The following is a 20,622-nucleotide window of genomic DNA, read 5'->3' on the forward strand; positions in this document are numbered from 1 at the left end:
CCTGTAAGAAGAGCAAAATGCTAAAGGAAAAGAGAAGAAGGAGCCCGTGGGTGAAGCTGAGAGGGAAAAGTCAGGGAGGTGGAGGAAGAACCTTCAGAGAGCAGCATTTTAGGAAAGCTGGAGTGGTCAATGGTCTCCAATAAAGGAGAAAGACCTGATAAGATAAGGTAAGATTAAAAGGGACCTTTGGAACATCATACATTTTAATCCTCACCATGCTAGACCAGCTTAAGTGGAAGGAGAGGCCAAGTGAGGGCATAGGAGGCAGAGACAGAAAACTGCACTGCTCCTTTTAAAGCAGCTGGGCTAAGAATAAAGACTGGGTGGGAGGTAGACACAGGCTGTGGGAGAGAGTTGAACTTGTTTACAAGCTAAAGGAAAAGAGCAGATAGAAAGGAAGTGACTGAAGTTATAGAAGAGAGCACGACTGATGGAACAAGTTCCCCAAGGAGATGGAGAACAAATAAAACACAAAATAACAAATCCAGGAGGTGCTTCAAAACAATTCAAAGATTTGGTGAAAGCAAAAAAATACACTACTAGGGTTTATATTTGTGGTCAGTGAAAGAGATTGTAATGTCACTTACAGTGTCTCATTTAAGTACTCTAAAGTTACTTTTAAGTAAATTTCTTAAATGATCCTCCTAAGAATCCCACCAGATGACAAAGGTGTGTACTATTTGCGATGAGGACACAAATTTCCAGTGAGGTTAAGGACCCTCTGCAGGTAGCAAAACTGCTAAATAGAACAAGGACCAGAACCCAGATGTTCTCTCACATGATGGCTGGACCAAGCTTTATTATACTTGTTATACTGCATAGACTACAACAAGGCTATGATGCTTATGTTGCAAGTCTGGGCTGGCCGAGGGCGGAACCAGCTCCCTCTGCTTGAGGGGAGGTTTTCCACCAAGAATATAGTTTGCTGTCATCTTAAAGCTGAATTCACAATTCTGATTGGACATCCCAAAAATAAAAGGTAAAAAGGGATACAAAACTGTGAGACTGTCTTTCCTCCTTCCTAGTCCTAAACTTAAAAAAAAAAAAAAAGCATGTAAACATTTTTGAGTTTGAACATAACACCAGAAGGCTATAGGAACGAAGTTTGATTCATTAATTAATATTAATTAATTTTGTTAACATTTTTCCTTTTTGTTGAGACACAGTCTCGCTTTGTTGCCTAGCCTGGAGTGCAGTGGCATGATCTCGGCTCACTGCAGCCTCCGCCTCCCAGGTTCAAGTGATTCCCCTGCCTCAGCCTCCCAAGTAGCTGGAATTACAGGCACTCACCACCACACTGGGATAATTTTTTTTGTATTTTTAGTAGAGATAGGGTTTCACCATGATGGTCAGACTGGTCTCAAACTCCTGACCTCATGTGATCTGCCCACCTCCGCCTCCCAAAGTGCTGAGATTACAGGAGTGAGCCATGCACCCGGCCTCTATCTTCTCTGCAGAAGGCAAGATTTAGATAGGAATAATCTTGCTTTATTGTAATTTCCCTTATACATTGTTTCTTAGTGAATATTTTAGTATAAGATGAAGCCATCTTGATTTATTTGAAGGGTTTAGTTTTTAAAACATTGATAAAACAAAATAAAAGCCTTAAGGTTGCCAATATGGTCACACCTTTGAAGCAAAATTTTCTATAGGATACACTACTTCCCATGCAAATGCCAAGAGTAAATAGTGTTTTAAACATTGAATACCACAGCTCATTCATCTTACATAAAATTTAGGTAAATATATATGAAATTTATATGGAAATAAATTTAAAGGAACACTAGGTTATCAGTATCTTATTTCATTCAGACTCTAAAAGCCTACCCAAGCTGTGACTTTTAGTTACATGAAAAGTTCAAAGACTTCATATTTATCAGTAAGTTGATAATGTCTCATGTTACATTTTCAGTGGAAATTCTAGTTTCATGGATATAAATAATAAAAATACTAAATCAAGGAATATCTTTATATAACTCTAAGATGTGTCTTATATAAACTTGTGTAACTTGCCCAAATTTATACAATAGATCAATTAATAATTAACACTTCCAGTCTTTTCCCCCACCCGTACTATATCTTTTATGTGTAAATCTAAGCTTTTCAATGTTGTGATCTCAGAGAAGCAAATCAGATTAAAAATCAGCTGATCCACATCCATACATTTTAAGAATGCCACGTAAGGCCAGGTGATGATGCATTAATCATTTTTCAAATCAGAGAAAACTGTATGATTTTTAAAAATTACATTCTGTGGCCACAGATTGACATGATTCCAGTCTTCTAATTTCCAGCTTCTTAAAACAAAGCTTCCTCTTTCTGGTTTTGCCTCACAGCCTGCATTAGGTACCTGTCTAGAATGATGAACGCAATGAATTTCAGGCCTGTAGTGATACTGCTGAAAGTGTGAAGAGCAGACAGTAAGAGAGAGGAAATATTTAAAATGAAAAACATACATTCACCTGGAAACACGTTTGAACGACATGTGTCTTCTGCATAGTAGAATGATTCGCCTAATCCACCATGAGGGGGATTTGGGCCTTGAGTTTTGTTTTTTTTTTTCCAGAAGTGATGGTGAATTTGCAATAGTTTATCTACAAACTTCAACTAAGCAGCCTTATAAGTAAAATGAATAATCAGAATAGCAAGTTATTACCAAAATCTTAATGTGTAGCCTTGGAACATAAAAGCCAACAGGTCCACAACAAGATTGAGAGTGTCAGTCAAATATTTAATACAGTGGTTTACCAATGTAAATCAGAGTCACCTGGAGAGCTCTAAAAACATACAGATGCCCAGACCCCATCCAAACCTCCTAGATATTTGGAAAGTAGGGGGGGGTCTAGAATCTGTATTAGTCACAAGATCTTAGGTGATTCTTTATACCATTTTTTATCAACATTGATCTCTGACTTGCTTACCAACTACCCTACAGAGCCATGGTCCAAGTATACATTGTGTTAGTCAATATCAAAAATTTACTAAATCTATGAATCTACCAATGTACATATGTAGAAAGAGATACACTCTTCAAACTAAAGCTTCAGTTTAGTTTGAAAAAAAGTTATAGGTGTCAAAATTTATCTAAAGACAGGAAGCAAAGAAAATGTAGCCTGATACTTATGTGACATTCAGTCTTCTTGGCTTCACAGTCTACTTAGAAATAAACAATAACCAAGGTGGATCTAGTCACACAACTATATTTTGTCCATTGAAACCGTAGGATCTAGACCACTAAAAGTAGCTGACATTTTTGCTCACTGAGGTAGGGACCATAAAACTCCCAATAGTGGTGCTTCCTTATATCCCTCATAGCAGAACTCAATTCCATAGAGTATATTGCCAGCACCACCCAGGTAAAGGCTATATTTCCTAGTCCCTCTTGAAATTTTGTGTGACCATATGACTAAATTCTGGCCAACTGTAAGTAAGTTTAAATGTTATGAAGACTTTAAAGTCTTCAAAAAAGGGAGCAGGGTGGGGAATGGCTCACAGTTTTTGTTTCCCATCCTCTATCCACATGCCTAGAAAGTACCTGCAATGGCTGGAGCTTCAGCAGCCATTTAGGACCATAAAAATAAATTTTAAAAAATACCTAAAGATACGGGAGTCAGGAGAGGTAGAAAAAACCTCAGTTCCTGATGACTCTGTGGAGCCAATATTCCAGCCTTTCACTACCTGCTTAAAAGCATTTCTTTATATTTAAAAAAGAAAAGCTTTCTTTTTTTTTTTTTTTTTTTTTTTTTTTTGAGACAGAGTCTCATTCTGTCACCCAGACTGGAGTACAGTAGCACAATCTCTGCTCACTGCAACCTCTGCCTCCCGGGTTCAAGTGACGCTCATGCCTCAGTCTCCTGAGTAGCTGGGACTATAGGCATGTGCCTCCACACCTACCTAATTTTTGTATTTTGGGTAGAGATGGAGTTTCACCATGTTGGCCAGGCTGGTCTCGAACTCCTGACCTCAAGTGATCCGCTCACCTCGGCCTCCCAAAGTGCTGGGATTACAGGCATGAGCCACTGTGCCCGGCCAGAAAACCCTTTTGTGTTTGTTTAAACTACTGCATTCTGCTACATGTACCCACTATAAAAGTCTGAATGTCCTACATGTTTCATAGCATGTATTTCAACGGTAATGAGTTTAAAACAATTTATGAGTAAACATGTATCTTAAGCTATGTATACATATTCTGTACCTTCTTTAAAATGATGTCATCCAAATACTACTGAGTGTTAACTATCTGCTTCTTCATATTTGTATCATAACAATGAGATGAATGGCAGACATATCATAAACATGCAAGAGACCATGACATATAAGACATATAAGACTGTGAGTCCTTCATCTCTCAGTAATCAAAAGTCAGCTTGGGTCTACGAGGATATCAGTGTAGGATTGCAACATGATGGCCATGAGCCAAATATATGCTCAGATAAATTTTATTTGGCATATGCAATATCTTCCGAAAATGTTAATTCTGAATGCCTTAAAGTGGGCATGCACCTTCAGTTCTCCATAGGCCCCATCATCACCTGTTGATGTACAAACACTGGTTTGCTTCACTTGTTTATATTACCTGCCTGGCCTCTGAAAGCATTGAAGTTTACAGTATTTGGAAACAAAATGATACATTTCTGCACCTTCCCTTCTCCATTGCTTGTCCCATGTTGAATACAGTGATTCATAACAAAGATTATTTTCTAAAATTAAGTATGCCTACTTCTAATAACAAGAATATATATAGCTCACTAGATGCTAGGCATTAACTTAGGAATATAAACTATACTGTAAATGCTCTAGCATTTTCCTTAACACAAATGTGGAATCTTTCAAAGACCACCGCCCCCATGCACACATACTCTCACCACATGCACACACACACACAGACTCTCTTTAAAAGCTGATTTTGTCATTTTAACTCCCTGATTTTTCACACACACACATACACCCACACAAACTCTTTAAAAGCTGATTTTTTTCATTTTAACTCCCTAATTTTTGTTACATTAGTTTTAACTAAGGTCAGCCCAACTCCCAAACTTTCTCCTTTCAGTTTCTTATAAATTTAAAAAACCAAATCAGTTCTTAAAACTCAGTGAGAATGGAACTGAATTTTGGCTTAAAATGCCTAAAACTTTATTTATTTACTTTTATCTTCTCATTCATGTGTTTCTATCAGGCAGGCACACTCTGATTATATTTTACATTTCTGGTAGATAACCACAATCAAGTAAAAGGAAATATACCCTGAAGTCATAAAAAGAAAGGAAAAATAAAAACTTATTAATATGCACTTACATGCAAAAACAGATCTCCACATTTCCAAGAAGACATATTTGTACAAAATGTAAATATCACATTATGTGACTGTTATAGATAAAACTTGAAAAATGTACTTGCTTTTCATGTGTGCCTTAGGTATTTCTTTAACTTAAAGCATCAGTCTAAGCTTACTCTTTCCCAAACTCAAAATCAAATGGAGTTTCTAAATTATGACATCTTTATTAAGCTTGTGATAGGCCTGAACAGGGAAAAGAAAGTATTGCCAAGTATCCATACAATATCAACTTAAACCAAAATATGCATGGTAAGTAAGTACAATAGAAGTTAAGTAGTTCTGAATGTACTATATTCTGGAATTATTTTCTCTATTATCTTTGATTAGGGCAGTGATGACTTTCTTTTGCTGTTGAATTTTTATCACTTATATTCTCTTGAGAAATAAAATACTGGAATTTTTACAACACATATGCAAGCAATTACACATTCTGTAAAATCTTATGTTTGGAATTCCATTTTCTGTGCTGTTTGGTTATACTGGTCAGGGGTGGGCACTGGGGTTGGATTGAAGTTGGGGACTTTTTTGCACCAAGCATCACATTCCTTACATTTATGTCAATTACCATTAAGAAAAACTATCTGCTCATTTTTCGAAAATACCTACAGAGTAATTATAACTATTTGGGAATGTCTTTTAAAATATGGCCTATTTCATGTACCTTGTGAAACATTCCTTTCATTTATTCACATATTCAATTATTTCCATACTTTATTAAAGTACTTTATTTATTTTAACATAAATTAACAAAGAAAGTGGTATTAAAGGTTTTAAATTAAAGTTGGTTGTTTTGGTGGGGTAGGGGAGTAAACTGTTCTTTTTAGAGTCAAATTTTCAATTTCTATTGTAATTTTTCTGTATTTTTCTCCTCCTGTTTTCTTACTTCTACTTTCTATTCAGTTATTTTTGCCACCCTTCCAAACAACACGTGCTTTTCATGCCATTCCAAAGAAACTCAAAAGTTTTTACCTTTTACAAATTACCTCATATTTTAAAAACATAAAATGTAACATAAAAAGTTCCAAGTCTTAGAAAGTGCCCCCTCTATGGGACTCCTGACAGACTGTTGGATATTCATCTACAAATTCGTATTTTCACTTTTTAAACTTTTTAGAACTTCTGATCTCTAGATTAATTTTATAAAGTTTTTGAAAGCAAAAACACACAGAAGCAGATAATTGTATTAAAACGATAGATATACACATAGTATATATACATATATACTTGTATGTATGTGTCTATATATGAAAATAATAGAAAAGGTTAATGAATGCCCAAAGTTTTAAAAGCTTGAGTTTGATGTTTAATGGTTGAGTTGATGAAAATCTATAGTGGCTTATTTTAAAAGAGTACACATCTGTATTTGAAACTGCAACCCTCAAGAGTAAAGATTTAATAGAGGAATCAACTTAAATATTTTCTTATATACTATAACAGCTATGCATTTTTGCTTAACCATACCATATAACCCAACTGTAACATAAGAAAATTGCATAGGAAAAAAATTTGGTCACCAGGCAAGATTTATCTTAAAAAAAAAAAAAAAAAAAAAAAAAAAAAGCTTGTGTCTAAGGGGTAATGTCCATGCAAATATTCCATGCCAAATAAGATATATATAAGGCATGCTGATTTCCTGCCTTCCGCCATCCAACCGGGAACCACCACTGTCCTATTAATCAAGCCAGTAGGGTGGGAAAATACCACTGTTTAAGAAATCTGGCTTCTATCAGCCTCTGTCATGGAGAAACAAACGAGACTGCCTCCCAGCAAGCAAAAGTGATCACATTTTCACAAATGAAAATGGTAAAAAGAAGTGTAAATTGTTAAAGAGGAAAGAATGAGGAGCCAAAGACAAAGAAAAATCAGAGCTATCAGAGTTGCTGTAGAGGTTTTTCTAAACAAAGAATTTTATGAAGCAGCTGAAGTTCAGTACAAAAAGACTCCACCCTACCCAGCTTCTGCCGCGACTTTTCCTTGCTCTGAAAACTCCAGCCCACAGAACAGAGCTCCTCTAACTAAAATGCCTTTAGTGCTCCGTTTTTAGCATTCGCTCTTTTCTTCTTTCAAACTTCCCACTCTCACACTGAGGCAAAAGGACTTATTGTAGGCTTTCCCAGAAAAATTTAGTAGTGTACTCTCTCCAACGGCAGATCTAGAAGCTCCGGATTTACTAACATCCCAATTGTCTTTCAAGTCGTTTTCCAGGTGCAAATCCGTCAGCCCCCTTCTCAGACTTCAAACCAGAACCTCCTCTCCACGCTCTTCCTGAGGCTTAACATTCCACCTATTTCCCAAACCGTGCAATAAACACTAAAGCAAAGCAAATGGCAAACTCACCATCCTCGCCTTCTTCCTGGGCTTTTATTGAGACAAATTGCCCTAATAAAACAGTAAGAATGAGGAGAGGTCTTGCTTCCGCCCAGTTTGCCATCATGTCTAAATATTAGACATGTGGGTTCTCCTGAGAGTGAAAAGTAGATTCTGAGGTTATTGTAGCACCATGAAGTCAGCTGTGGGCTCTTCTTTCAGCACCAGCCCCAGGGCAGCCTCTGCAAACCCCCTTTTTCAGCACCAGCTCCAGCACAGTCTGCGAAAACTTTTTTCAAGCGATGCAGCTTTAAATAGGAAGAATGCTGCCTCCACTTCTTTTCCTGCCCCTTTTCAGCTTGTTCAGGCTCATAACCATCCAGTGTCTGCCAAGCAACGGTCTGATTGATGGTAAACAACCAAATCAGAACACGCGTCTCTGTGCCTGAACTTTCCCTATTTCATTTAACTTTTAAGCATAGATGGGGCTTAATAACAGAAACAAACATTTGTTTCTCTTTTCTTTTATTTTTTAAGAAAGGCTGTTAGAAGGGTTCTATTTTCCCCTCCCTAACCCTTCCCCCCAGACACACACCCTTTAACTTTTCCCCTATAAGCTGAAAAAGACATTCTGAAGAAAATCCAGTCGTTTCGCCTAGTTTTTTTTTTTTTTTTTTATATTTAGATAATTCAAGACTCTCTTCTCCACCTTAAATCTTTAAAGAATCACATTTTAACCCTTTCTTTTGACTGAATAGGGAGTATTCTTATACCCTTCTCAGATTCGGTTTCTTTTCCCATACTCTGGAAGGGGATTATTAGAATGTTCCCCAGGTAAAATCCAGGTGAGAAAACAATTTTGAATAAATGAATTTGTGATACGTTGTAATCTGAATTAAGAAGGCAGGTCCTTTCCTAATTTCTCCACATCTCTTGTTAAGGGGCCACATCTTCAGGTTCCTCTTGTCCCGGAGAGTTTTACTATGTTGAAAAATAGTCTACTAAGCAGTGCAGAGGAATGGGAAGTACTCTACCTTTGGATGAAAAAAGGCTGGTTTCTGCCTTTTGTGAGTGGTTCTGCCACTCAACAATTTTGTAAGTGTGCACATAGTCCTTTATCTCTGTGCACTCCAGTTTTCTCATTTGAGAAAAGGGCTTTACCCTGACCAGTGTACAGGGTTTAGTGACACTAAAATGAGTAATGTATTATTAATGAAGTTCCAAATTGCAAAGAGCTACATAAAAGTAGATGGTTGTATTATTAACTCTAAGCCAGCTTTGCAGGCAATATGATAGCCGCAGTTGCACAGACATTTTAAGGACAATTATTGATGAACTTTTGTGCCACCCTCACACTTGCCAAGATCTTAATGACCTCAGAGAGTTCTATATAATCTAATGTATTTGCCACCTTGAGTCTCCCTAGAATCAGAATGGATGTTCCATACAATACGAATGAGTCAATTGTTTATAATTATTCGGCAACAGGTACCTTGCACTGTGCTAAGCGCTGGGCAGAAAGGATGACATAAAAGAAATAAAAGACATACCCATTACCCTCAAGGAACATATGTAGGTGTTGAGAAACTAAATTTACAGGAAATAAAGATATATAAGCCAGAGCATTAAATATGTGAGGAATGCATTAAGCTCAGAGAGAGGAGAAATTATAAAATGAGATTAGGCAATAAGACATTATTATTACTTTTCTTAATAGAAGAAATCCAAGAACATTTGCATTTTAGCTTTGGAACTAGACCTCCAGTGGAGGTCAACTTTCCTGGTCATTTCCAGCTTTCTAACCCTATACCCCTCGTTTATCTTTTCATTTAGACATGTCCCATTTCAATGACTTCTGTCACCACCACACTGTTCTCAGGGGTGCCCTTCCACTTAATGAATGGGCCAAGTAAGGAATTCTTTCTAGAATATCTGAGAGAGGCTAGGACTTAAAATCCACCTGACTATATATTCAAAGATAACAGGAAGGTAAGTAAATGTGGGGGGAAGGAATTATTAACCTTTCTCTGAGCTTGCCAGTCCTATTCCACCATGAGGCAATTTTAGACCAATACCACCCTGATACCAAAGGGCTGCCACCATTTTCAGGCACCTTGTGCAGCACTTTTACTGAAGTGCAAGACGACAGACATTTATGGAGAATCTACAACTCTCAGAACCTATGCTGGAGATACAGCAATGATTAGATAAGATTGCAGGACTTGTAGCAGAGTCAGTGTATGGAACACTCAGTGGCTGCTCAGATCAGTAGTTTAGTATCTGTTTTCTGTTTGTTAATAAAGTTGTTTTAAATTTAACTACAAACATGGCTTATATAAGAAAGGTTAAAACCACCATACAGTCTCTGACGGTTGCCACCAGTTTCGGTCTCCTCTTCACCCTACTGAAAGCTCATGATATGACAGGGGCATAGCAAATATTTGTCAGAAGACCTGAGCTAAATAAATATTCCATATTGTCCTCGTGAACTCTTGAAATCTTAATGCAATCAAGTCATAAATAGCAAAATATTTTGCAACTTGGGTTTTTTCTCTATGTCTGGTTTTAGGGTCCCACATTACAATTTGGAAAAGACTAAAATACACACAGGTATTAACCAGGAATGTCTGTTTAATACATGTGGTTGAATTCAGAATAGAGGACAATGCCATTTCTTAGTCCTTAAAGAACTGATTATAGACCTCACTGCTGCAGTGGAGTACTCAGAAATCTGTCCCAATTCCAGTGAAGCCTATCCTAACAGTGTATATATGTGCTAGTGGGTGAATATTTTCCAATTCTCACAGCAACCCTGAAAGGTATTTATTATTTTTCTTAAATCATATATAGGCGATTATGATTCAAAGATGTTTACTTGCTCAAGTTTGCTCACCTAATAAGCAGTAAATCTAGGGTTCCAGTTCAGTGATGTCTGACTCCAGAGTCAATGTTCTCACCCTTTTTTAGCTCTTTTTAGACCTACCTGACACTCAAACTTCTATTACCACCACACGTCCCCAGGAGAAGCCTACTTCCAATTAATGAATGGGCTGAGTAAGCACCAAAAACCACCCTTCAGCTACTTCTTTCTGGAATATATGAGAAAATCAGGACTTGTAAACCACCTTGCTAAACATTCAGTAAGAATAACAGAAAAACAAATAATAAAATCCAAAGGTTCTTGTATTTCTTCCACCAAGAAAAGTGATGATAATGCCTTACTTACCTAATCTCATTTTATAATCTTCCCTTTCTCTCAACTTCTGCTGAGCTTAATGCATGCCACACATATTTATATGCTCAGGCTTATAAGAAAAGTTGTCTCAGTGCCCTTTCAGGGTTGATCCCTCCCTCTGCACTCCTTATCCCATTTCTTCAAATCTCCTTGAAGATGTTACTCTGTCAGTGTCTCCTTCTCTCTTCTCTACCTTCCACCTTTCTTCTTCTGCTAGTACCTTTCCTATAGCCTGTAAACCTGTTCCTCACCAATAGCCGATCTTGAAAATAAAAAAGGAAGGGGAGATTTCCCTTAACCCCACATCTTCTGTGGTCTCTTTTTCCCTTCCACTCCTTCTTTCAGTAATCCTCCATCCTTGTATCAGGATCTTACTTCTAGCACTCTAGTATAGATTGCACTGCCAGAGACACCAACATCCTTTTGTTGATAAACCCAAAGATCTTTCTTCTTTCCCCTCCTAACAGCTGATATTCTGATTACTCCCTTAATACTGAATCTCTTTCCATTCACAGCTTCCCTGGTCTCACATACTCCTTTTATGCCTCCTGCTCTGCTAGTCAAACTTCCTTTGCTAATTCCTCTCAGAAAGTCATCTGTGCTCTCCAATCTTGTACTATCAGTTTTTTTTTCCCTTGTTGCCCATTTACTTGGGGTATATTAACTATTAAATTAAATCCCTTGACTTTATTTCTGTTTACATGTTAATGACTCCCAGTCAAGGCTTTCCTCCTGAGCTGCAGACCTATGTTTTTCAAGTGCCTCAATTAAAAATCTCCCACTGGAGAGGCATAAAACTCAGAATCCAAAATGAAACCATTATCTGCAATTGGTCTTTATACCAATTAACACTACCGCCATCATTTTAGCCCCAAAGATCTGAAATAGGGAAAGATACTCTTCATTTTCCCTCAACCTGCATCCTATTGTTCAGCAAGTCCTCTTGATTTTGTTATGCATTCTTTCATTCAGTTACTCCTCTTTCTAAGAAAGCTGACTCCCAGTTACCTACAAAATATAATAACATGAGTTTAAGATAATTATAATAATGCATGCCTACTTCTTGGTTCCAATCTTCTGCTTTCCTCTTGTTGTTTTATCCGGAGGAAACAGATTTTCCCAGACACATAAAGCAGTTTCACACCTCATAATTTTACTCAGGCTCTGACCTCTGCCTGAAATAACCACTTCCCCGGTCTAATTCACTCCCTCATTTAACAAATATTTATTGAGGGTCTATTATTTGTCAGGTTCTAATGAAGGCACTAAGGATATATAGCTGTGAACAACACAGACAAGGTCCCTGATTCCACACAGCTTACAACCTTGAGTGGAAAAACAGCAATAAACAAGTAGGCAAATATACAAACAAGGTGATCTTAGACAATTAAATGCCATGCAAGAAATAAATAGTTATTTTAGAGTTGCTCAGGAGTTGGTGGCAGAAGGGATGCTTCAATAGTGCTATTGGGAAATATGGCATTTTAAGGAAGCAACAGTGAACTTGAGACCTAAAATTTGAAAAAAAAAAATAAAATTATCACTGGAAAACAGAAAAGAAGGCATTTCAAGCTAAAGAAACAGCAAGTGGGAATGACCTGGACTGGTGTACGTGTTTTCTATTGCTGCCATAAAAATTACTACTGACTGTGGCATAAAACACTAATATATCATCTTACATTTCAGAAGGTCAGAAATCTGACATGGATCTCCTTGGGATAAAATCGAACTGTTAGCAGGGCTGCATTCCTTTTTGGGGTGCTTGGGGAAAATCCATTTCCTTGTTTTTTGAACTTTTAGAAGTTACCTGCATTCCTTGTTTTGTGGCCTCTTCTTCCATCTTCAAAGCCAGCAACATAGCATATTCCTGACATGTCTTTGTTGTCACATTTTTCCCTGACTACAAACTGGAAAGGACTTTTAAGGATCCATGTGACTACATTGGGCCTCTCTGGATATTCCAGGATAGTTTCCCTCATCTCAAAGTCTTTAATTACATCAGCCAAGTCCTTTCTGATGTGGTAAGGTAACACACTCACAGGTTCTAGGGATTAGGACATGAGGGCATCTTTGGGGGCTATTATTCTTTCCATACCATAGTCAGAAATAAACTTTGATTATGTAAAAGTAGGCAGAAAGCCATTATGGCTAGCATGATATGATATAAGATCGGACATGAGGTTTATCATTAATTCCTTGTCGGTTATGGGGAAGAATTCAAATTTTTTTCCTAAATGCAATGAGAAATAAACAAAGCGTTGTTATACAAACAAATGGCATACTCTAATATGCTTCTTTTTTTTGCTTTTTTTTTTTTTTTTTTTTTTTTTTTTTTTGAGACAGAGTATCACCTTGTCGCCTAGGCTGGAGTGGAATGGCGCAATTTCGGCTCACTGCAACCTCCGCCTCCCAGGTTCAAGCGATTCTCCTGCCTCAGCCTCCCAAGTAGCTGGGATTACAGGTGCACACCACTACGCCCGGCTAATTTATTGTATCTTTAGTAGAGATGGGGCTTCACCATGTTGGCCAGGCTGGTCTCAAACTCCTGACCTTGTGATCTGCCCGCCTCAGCCTCTCAAAGTGCTGGGATTACAGGCGTGAGCCAGCGCACCCAGCCCTAATATGCTAACTTTTAAAAGATCTGTATGGCATGTGAGAAATGTATTACGCAAAGGCAAAGATAGAAGCAGGGACACCAGTTAGAAGTACTTTTACTCCAAATGAGAAATAATGGAGTCCTAAAAAAGGACTGTGGAAATAGAAAGAAGCAGAAAGATTCAGGATGTATTTTGGAAATACCATTTCTGACGGATTATGAAGAGCTAGGAAAAAATGAAAAATTGAGGAAGACACTTCTGCTGACTGAGTAGACGATACAGCTGGCAAAGCTCAACTATTGCCTCCCCTGACACACAGGTCTGCTTCTTCATAAAACCCACCAGCATGTTCTTTGTAGACCTCTATTAACATCACACTGTATTTACATGTCTGTTTCCCTTATCATATTGAAGCCTTCCTGAGATTAAAGACATTGTTGGGTCATTGTTTGCTCGATAGCTATTTGCTGAACATATATTGCTTGATAAGGAATCAATAGAAAATGATGATTGAATGACCATGAGACAAGTGGCAGTGAACATAAATAAATATAATTCCAAGGTGTCAATCCCAGAGAACCAGGAAAATGATTGTCCTAGAGAAAGAAATATCTAAGCAAGGAGGAGAAACTAGTAACAGAGCAGGAAAGCGCAGAAATGATTAGGTGCATCTGTGCACATATGTGCTTTAAAATAGCAAACCACTTTTTTTTTTTTTTTTTTTTTTCTTAAGAGAGGGAGTCTCGCTCTCTCACCCAGGCTGGAGTGCAGTGGCACGATCACAGTTCACTGCATCCTCGAACTCCTGGGCTCAAGGGATCCTCTCACCTCAGGCTCCTGGGCACACACCTTCACAATCAGCTATTTTTTTTTTACTTTTTTGTAGAGACGGGTCTCTCCATCTTGCACAGGCTGGTTTTGAATTCCTGGGCTCAAGCAATCCTCCTGCCTTGGCCTCCCAAAGTGCTGGCATTACAGACATAAGCCACCTTGCCAAGCCAACAAACCATAATTTTTGAACAGAAAAAGACTGCATATTGTGAATATACTTTTTCTCACTGAAAGCCACTATGAAAATAATAACCAGAGCAATAATAATAATAGTTAGAATGTATTAAGGAAATAATAATAATAGTTAGAATGTATTAAGGAAAAAGACTGCATATTGTGAATATACTTTTTCTCACTGAAAGCCACTATGAAAATAATAACCAGAACAATAATAATAATAGTTAGAATGTATTAAGTACTTACTATGTGTCAAATACTGTGTTAGCACTTTATATGTATTACTCAATTTAATCCTAAAATTGACGCTGTGGGGTAAGTGCTATTATTTTTCGTGTTCTACAGATGAGGAAGGAAATTGAGGCTAATAAAAAACTAATTTGCATCAATTTACACATCAATGAATGACTATTAATAGATCCTGCCTTGAAATCCTGGCTGCACAGTTTTTTCTCTTAACAAGGAAGTTCAAAAAATTATGTGATGTTAATTTTCTTAGTTTAAGCTCCATCACTGCTTTTTAAAAAAATTACCTTATTGGGAAAATCACTCAAAATGTCATTATAATAATATATTTTCAAGGAAAACAAATGCATGTACCAATTAATTTAATTATCAATGCTATCTATATCCAAACTTTATAAATATGTTACCTCTATCTGAAAATCTCTGCTGAAAATATATCTTTAATATTTAGACATTATTAGAGATATTTCCTTTTTTGTATTAGAAATGTTTACCTTCATTTTAACATTCTTACTATATGAATTTTCATTTTAATCTGAATACTTATATTTTAGCTTAGTCATATTTTGAGAAAAGTTGGCATTTTACATTTTAGAATATTGTGCTGTCTCCTAAGGCATCAACCATTACATTTAGAGATTATGGAGAGTCTTGTGAGCCAAGATCATAAATAACATGAGAGTTTGGCTTGTGTAGCACTCTTCTCTTTACATACCATTCTAGCTCACACACACTCTTTGAGACTTACAGTGACCCAGTGATACGCACTAGATGGTCACTCCCATTTTATATTGAGATTCAGAGATACTAAGTGACTTGTCAGAAGTCACACAATATAATGAATGGCCTCATATATTGGTTTTCAAGACCTAGAACTCTATCCACTGTACCTTGATAATAAAACTGCAATTCAAATTTTATGAACTAGGAAGATAGCAGCAAAAATGTCTGCAGATATGTGGTGGTTATGAGACAGACAGAGTCCAAATGCTGGCCCCGCCACTTACTACCTGGGGGATGACGAAAAAATCTTTTCTGCGTTTCAATTTCCTCATCTGAAAAATGGGGATAATAATATTTCCTACCTCATTGGTAATTGTTGTGAGTATTAAATGAGTTGAAATTTGTAAAACTCTTGGAACAATTTCTGGCATAGAGGTAATACTACATAAGTGCTGATTAAACAAAAATAAGAAACTGTTAGCGTTTCTTCTAAAAAACATATAATGTGTCATTAGTTTAAAATGTTACTATTAAAATTTACTCAAAGACCAAAAACCCAGGCTCACTAGAAGGAAGTTTAATCATGTCCCACACTATGTTCCACTCACCTTCTCATTCTGTTGTGTTTGTGTTCTTTTATATTATGTTTATTGAGATGTGGTTTACATAATTTCATCTTTTTAGGTGTACAGTTCTTTGAGCAAATGTATACAATCATGTGACTGCCATTACAATTTATAGGACAGTTTCTTCACTGCAAAAAGTTCCACCATTTGGAGTCAAAGCCTTTCTTCCATTCCCATCCCTGGCACCATCGATCTGTTTTCCATTTCTTTAGTTTTGCCTTTCTACAATGTTACATAAATGAAATCACACCATATGTAGCCTTTTGTGCCTTATTCCAAGATTCATCCATGCTGTTGCATGTATAAGCAGTTCATTCCTTTCTTTAAAGCTTTTATGTTTACATTTTTAAAATTTATTTCCTCATTCTTAATCATTCATCCATCAGTTATTTTTTAAGCCTAATAAATCTTGAGACATGGATGATTGTTTGTATTGGAATAGACGATTTTCTGTAGCTAAATTGAGAGTCCATGAGTCAAGGCTTCCCCTGAGGGAAGCTTTTTAAGTGGCAGGACTAGGCACAGGCTACAAAGGAGAAATTGTCCAGAAACGCAATGGCACCAAAGACCTCCTATACCAAATGAGTGTGCTATGCTCCACGTACTGCTTTTACAAAGTTAAAGGTCTAAGTCTCAAGTTGTGTCTCAACAAATAAGGAGTCATTCAGCTCAACAGGATCTGAGTTCTAGCATTGTTCAGTTGACAATTATGTGGCGACCAGAGGTCTGGGAAACATGTCTTTTCTTGGTATGGAGAGGGCAGCACAGGGCAGGGAAGTCAAAGTGATATATTTTTTCATATTTAGTCCATCAGTATTTTGTTTAATACTTTAAAGACTCCTCTGTATTGGAGAAAACTATCTCTTCTACTCCTTCAGTAAAATTAATTCTGTTTTGCAGATTTATAGAATTTTCTGTCTTTGAGAGAAGATAAAAGGAGTTTTTTTAAATAAACTGGCCCTTGAGAGAAAAAGAGTTTTATACAAATCTGCCATTTTAAGTGCCATTTCTGTTGTATTTTTGTGTACCGTATTTGAATGAAATAATTGCACTAGCCCTCAACATGCCAAAAGAATTCAATATCAAATAATTTGAAAATACTTTTTTAGAAAATCTGAGTAATAAAAATATTCATCCCTATCTTCTTCTTCTGATATAGATGTATCAAATGGGAAATGGCCAGCAGTGATCAAGTCTTGATTAATACTGCAAAGTAGAAGCTTGTGCTCACAATCCCTGCTATCACAATTCTGTATAGTGTGTACATACTTTAATAATCATTATGAAGCTAAAATGGCATTATTGATTTAAAACCATATGATGTCCCTGTAATTCCAGTTACTTGGGAGGCCAAGGCTGGAAAATCACTTGAGACCAGGAGTTAGAGACCAGCCTGAGCAACACAATGAGACCCCATCTCTAAAACAAATAACAATAATAAAATAAATTAGCCGGGCATGGTGAGGACCACTTGAGCCCAGGAGTTTGAAGTTGCAGTGAGCTATGATCATGCCACTGTACTCCAGCCTGGGTAACAGAGCAAGACTCTGTCTCTTAAGTAAAAAAGAGAATATGTATGTGTGTGTAAATATATATACATATATATATATATATAATTCATTTGAATTAGAATTTCTATTTAAATATCTTCAAGTAATCAATGCATTCACATTGGTATAAATAACAAATATGGATTAAGAAAAGCTCTGACCACAGCAATTGAAGTCTTAATTATATATGAAAGTATGGTCAGTATATAGCCAAGTTTTTCAATGTCCTAAACATCACAAAGACCCATGCATTGATTATACTGCTTAGAAATCAGCACCAATCCATATATTTGTCACTAATGACTATTTAATTAAAACATGTACATATCCATACATTAAAATACACATGCAAAGAAAATAGTTGGTGAAAGAGCAATTCATAAACTTGATTATTGCATCTACATAAATCTGAGTCCTTCTTGACACCCAAAGGTAAGAAAACCAAAGGCCCTATGAACACTTACTACAAAAAAGGGCACACAGTAAATACTAAATACACAGTAAATACTAAAGCAGGTTTCATTCACCAGTTGGAGATTGTACTATTTTAATGTTTTCTTAAAGTATGTGAGTGATATCATCTCATGAGATTTGGAGGAACACATGGATTTCATTTTGTTGTCTTAACAGAGACTTACTTTTGTTTTCTCTGGAATAACTGCAATCGGAAGATATTATTGGATGAGTGAGATTTTATAAATGTGCCTTGTCTTCCCTTTCAGCATCATCTTCACTTCCATAATTTTGTAATGAAAGCAACCTTGAAAATCCATAAATACAATACACAGCTAACACACTCAAGGGATATTTAGAACATTTGGCAATTTGTCTTCCTGTTAATTTACTTAAAAAAATCTATATACATTTATTTGTAAGAAGAATAAATAAAATAAAATAATTTTTATTTTATTAATTTTTGGCTTGTAATCAATCTCCAAGGCCCAGCAGTTGACTCCAGAAACCACAATGTACTTAATTTGCTAGATTTTTTTTTCTGTGTTCTACTCAATTTTTATAAATCTGTTAAAAACTCTACAAATAATTTGGGACATTGAAATTATCAATAGCAGGAAGAATTAAGAAGTTACGGCTGGGCGCGGTGGCTCACACCTGTAATCCCAGCACTTTGGGAGGCCGAGACAGGCAGATTGCAAGGTCAGGAGATCCAGACCATCCTGGCTAACACTGTGAAACCCCGTCTCTACTAAAAATACAAAAAATTAGGCGGGCATGGTGGTGGGCGCCTGTAGTCCCAGCTACTTGGGAGGCTGAGGCAGGAGAATGGCATGAACCCGAGAGGCGGAGCTTGCAGTGAGCCAAGATGGTGCCACCGTACTCCAGCTTGGGAGACAGAACCAGACTCCGTTTCAAAAAAAAAAAAAAAAAAAGAAGTTACTGCGCTCCTAATGCATGAGCATCAGTCATCACACCCTTGTTTCAAATGTGACTTATTCATACTAATATGCTCATCCGGCTTAAGATGGGGTTTTAGTTTCAAAAGTTATATGATTTTAATTCAAATCAATGTAATGCACATTTGTTACAGAGGTACTTTGAGAATGCAAATATGTACAGGATATACTCCTGGCCCACCAAGGGCTTACGTGGTTTGGTGGTAATAGATGCAATCACTGATACCTAACACATAATAAAGGAATGAGTTCTATTATACAAACACACAGAACAATAATAGGAGAACAGGGTATGGTAAAAGGATTTGAAGTCACAAGGAACTTGGAAAGAAGTTCTGGATGTGATAGGATTTAAGCAGAGCTTCAGAAAATGCATAGCACTCCAACAAAGATTGCCTGAAGGGAGATTAGGGAAACCAAAAAAAAAAACCACTCAGGTGGCTTAAAGAAATTGTTAGTAGCCTTAGTAGCCTAGCAGAGTTAAGACAGCTACAACAGCAGAGACTAAAAACCTAATATTTTCAAATTGTAAGAGGAAAGCATGTTGAATTTACAGTAATAGGCCGGGTACAGTGGCTCAAGCCTGTAATCCCAGCACTTTGGGAGGCTGAGGTGGGTGGATCGCCTGAGGTCAGGAGTTTGTGACCAGCCTGGCCAACAAGTTGAAACCCTGTCTCTACTAAAAACACAAAAATTAGCCAGGGATGGTGGGGGGAACGAGTAGTCCCAGCTAGCTGGGAGGCTGAGGCACGAGAATCACTTGAACCTGGGAGGCAGAGATTGCAGTGAGCCAAGATTGCACTCTAGCCTGGGTGACTGAGCAAGACTCCATCTCAATAAATAAATAAATAAATAAATAAATAAATAAATAAATAAATCTTAACTGCAATAAATCTCAGCCTTAACAATACTTTCATCTTTTAATGGTCTAGCCAGTATTTCAAGATAATTTATATATTTATCATTATACTTCAGAGTACTTTTATTTTTTATGATTTTACTAAGCTAATAAACTACTGAACTGTATTCTTCAGAATGCTGTGTCTTGAGGGAGGCACAGAGAGACATCAATAATATCCCATCTTTACTCTTGTAGGAAAAAAAAAAAGCACTTCTACTACTATGCATGGTTTTGTTTATTGTAGAACCACACCCATATCTTTGCTTCCAAAAGAAGACATAGCTCAAGAAAAAATGTGGATGGATCAGTAACCATACATAGATGTGAATTCTGCTTTTCACATAACAACCTCAACCTATCTTCCAAGCTCCTATCAAAGTAGTCATCTTTTTCAGCAGCCTGCGTCAACATAGCAGAGAAATGGAAAATACACATAGGTAGGTTCCACATTTATTTAAATCTGTGAGGGTTACCAGATCTGTAAAGTAAAAAGGTTTACTTTAAAGACAACATATAGTTCTAAATACCAAATCCTGACGAAAACGAAATGAATAATATAATCAAAGTAATTTTAAGTTTAAAAAAAGGAAACAAAAACTTATCTTGTGTCATTAAGAACTTGAAGTGTGACATTTCTGAAAGGACTACTCTACAGAATATTCTCTCTGGAAGTAGGTCT

General features: G+C 36.8%; 1 protein-coding gene across 1 annotated transcript in view; it reads right to left on the reverse strand.

Moving 5' to 3' along the window:
- COL5A2 (collagen type V alpha 2 chain) overlaps window positions 1-8,179 on the reverse strand; it is a 148,777-nt gene extending 140,598 nt beyond the window's left edge. Inside the window, exon 1 of the mRNA XM_025404119.1 lies at window positions 7,676-8,179. Within this exon, the coding sequence (XP_025259904.1) occupies window positions 7,676-7,772 (97 nt within the window). The 5' untranslated portion in view covers window positions 7,773-8,179. The remainder of the gene's footprint in view (window positions 1-7,675) is intronic.
- Between the last annotated feature and the right edge of the window lie 12,443 nt (window positions 8,180-20,622).

Source organism: Theropithecus gelada, chromosome 12, assembly GCF_003255815.1.
Source record: "Theropithecus gelada isolate Dixy chromosome 12, Tgel_1.0, whole genome shotgun sequence".
Taxonomy (NCBI): domain Eukaryota; kingdom Metazoa; phylum Chordata; class Mammalia; order Primates; family Cercopithecidae; genus Theropithecus; species Theropithecus gelada.